This window comes from Bombus vosnesenskii, unplaced genomic scaffold, assembly GCF_011952255.1.
Source record: "Bombus vosnesenskii isolate JDL3184/JDL3185 unplaced genomic scaffold, Bvos_JDL3184-5_v1.1 scf7180000013619, whole genome shotgun sequence".
NCBI classification, from domain to species: domain Eukaryota; kingdom Metazoa; phylum Arthropoda; class Insecta; order Hymenoptera; family Apidae; genus Bombus; species Bombus vosnesenskii.
In genome coordinates, this window is record NW_022883151.1 from 18,096 (window position 1) to 20,843 (window position 2,748).

The following is a 2,748-nucleotide window of genomic DNA, read 5'->3' on the forward strand; positions in this document are numbered from 1 at the left end:
TCACAAAAATGTCACCTCGCCCCGTTTGACTCGCAACTCTACCTGGTCTAAAAAATCGGTACCTAAGAGTAGACTGTGTCTTGTCATTACCTTATTGGAGACAACATGCAGGGTGACAGTAAAGTCGTACCCGTCGACCGTCATTACCCTTGTAAACTCGCCCCAGGTACTATTGCCAGCGGAACCAAAACCATCAAACCTAAGTTTGCAGTTTCCCAGAGGTGGTGAACCTAACCTCGCATACTCATCCGCTCGTATGAACGTAAAATCACTACCTGTATCCACTAGTGCCACAAACCTACAATCATCTATCGCCACTTCTTTCACATACTTCCCTTTTTCGGATCTTGACACTACGCAAGTCTCTTTCGGTCGTGCCGTACACCTCGCTGCAATATGTCCAAATCCGCTGCACTCGGAACACCTAACATCTTCTCCCCTCTCCGGACACTTAACCCTTAGATGATCCTCACTACCGCAAATGAAGCATCTTCTTTTCTTCATTGCGTCTACAGATTGACTGGGCTTCCCGTTCTTCTGGGTTTTAGCCGGCTTCACAATCGACTTTGTTCTGCGACTCTTCTGCTCTTCGTACATCACTAACCTCTTCCTCAACTCTTTGATTGACGTCGCGCCGTATAATATAGCCTTATTGTTCTCGTCGTCTATTATTCCATCCACTATGTATTCCACCTTTGCTTCCTCCTCCATGTCCACATGGCTGGCTATTTCGAGCATACGGTACATGTAAGCCAAACATGCTTCATCACTCTCCCTTTTCGTTTCTTCAAGTTTCTGATGAACTTGCCCACTGTTGACTTTCCTCGAAAATTCTTTCACTAGCCCCCTCTTCAACTCATGCCAAGTTCTGGCATGACACTCGAAACTCGCGAATATTTTCGCTGATCCCTTCAGCAGCTTCCTGGCGTAGACTGCCTTCTGCCCGTCCGACCACATGCACGTATCAGCGACTTCCTCGAACGACTCGAACCATCGTTCGACATTTTCACCTCTGTTGCCACTAAACGACTCTAGTGCATCTTCGACGTCTCTAAACCTCAGTGTCGAACCAACGCATGCCCTTCGACAACATTCGGCACGGTCCTGATACACCCTTCGCGTATCTTTCTTGTATCCCCTTGCGTTTTTCTTGTCATCTTCATCCTCACTTTCGTCGTCGCTTTCTTCTTCCGACGATATGTCGTTACCATCCATGGCCGCTTGTAGCCGTGCGCGTAATTCTACTTTTCTTCCCGTCGTTTTTAAACCCAAACTAGCGAGGCGCTCCTTCAGCTCCTTCGTATTCATTTTCTCAACATCTTCATCTTCGTTACAATCACGCTCAGCTCTCTGTACGTTTCCTAGATCTCGTTGACCGGTTAGCTCTTCACCGCCCGTCGATCCCTTACGATACGATTGTCCAGCCCTACACGCCCGATTCAGCCTTGCAATCAGCACTGACCTCGCACCCGATATAGGGAGGTTCATTCGCGCGAGCTTACTCCTCAGCTCCTCCAGCGTCGAACCCTCTTCACCCGACAATCGCTCGTCCCCGACATTTGCCATTTTTCACACTACACGAACTTAAACAGTCAACGATATCGTCTTTTACCGCACCGCGTACCGGTAAATTCACAACTAGCTCGAATAGCTCTGTTAAACCGTTTCGTCTTCTGTCTTGTCCAATCCCGGACGAGCCCCCAAAAAATGTAATATCGTGATATAATGTGTTTACAAAGAGTGGACAATAGAGATGTTAATCAGACAGAAAAAGACGATTGTTGTTCAACCTGAACTATTCACGCCAAACGCACAGAAAACAGCGTAATTCACACTCTCTCGGCAACGCCACTCGCAACCTCTGTCTCCGCTCGACTCGCACTCTGCTTTTCGACTCGCACTCTCCGCTTTTTCTAATCACACTCTGTTTTTCGACTGACTCATCGTTCCTTTGTCTTTTTCTTAGCCCCACCACGCACGTGCTCCGCAACCGCTCGTAGTCAAAGTCACGTAGGCCTTTTTTTGCGTAACCTATTCGACCGAAAGACCGACGATACATTGTTGGGCCTGTCGGTGCTTCGACTCTCTGGCGACATTGTTTATAGTTCGCCCGATATTTCTTAGGCCTTTCGTCCACGATACTACAATTTTTTGAAGAACGTACAAGACGGAACACGAACAATAAAAATGGGATGTTAAATACAAAAAATAGATTGAAATTTAGATTATGAAATATAAAAAAATGATATTGCATAATTTACAATTATTTTCGATAGCTTACGTCAGTATGTTGGAGTGTAAACTATAAAATATTCAAAAACTGATACCATTCAGACATAATTTAGAAAAACAATAAATTGCGGAAACCGATAGTTAAAACTCGATACGATCGATACTCCAAAACTCTAATCCTAATAATTACTCAGCAATAATAACCGATAATTCATGTTGATTAATGTTTGAACTCCGTTTTTTTTTCTGTATGTGTATACAAATTTTGTACAGTTTGATAAAGCGAAATTAAATTATCATCCTTTTGTACTACTTCAAACATTGAGATTTGTCATCTTCAAGGTCGATCACACATAGTTTCAGATTGCGGAGTTGCAAGGGTAATTAATTTTGCAATCGGTTTTCCTTTGATATAGATGTGCATACAAATAGCCATTGATTGACAATATACCGAAGCAATTCTAGTTTAATTTGAAGTCATCGATCCTTTGATATTTTTGGAAGAATAGTAAAAGT

At 43.8% G+C, this 2,748-nt stretch overlaps 1 protein-coding gene across 1 annotated transcript; it reads right to left on the bottom strand.

The window, feature by feature from the left end:
- On the bottom strand, positions 1–1,243 carry LOC117238818. Its single transcript, XM_033504029.1, has 2 exons — positions 949–1,243; positions 1–909 (listed from the first exon to the last, which is right to left on the bottom strand). Exons 1-2 carry the CDS (start codon positions 1,213–1,215, stop codon positions 1–3), a joined length of 1,176 nt encoding a protein of 391 aa, XP_033359920.1. The 5' UTR covers positions 1,216–1,243.
- Between the last annotated feature and the right edge of the window lie 1,505 nt (positions 1,244–2,748).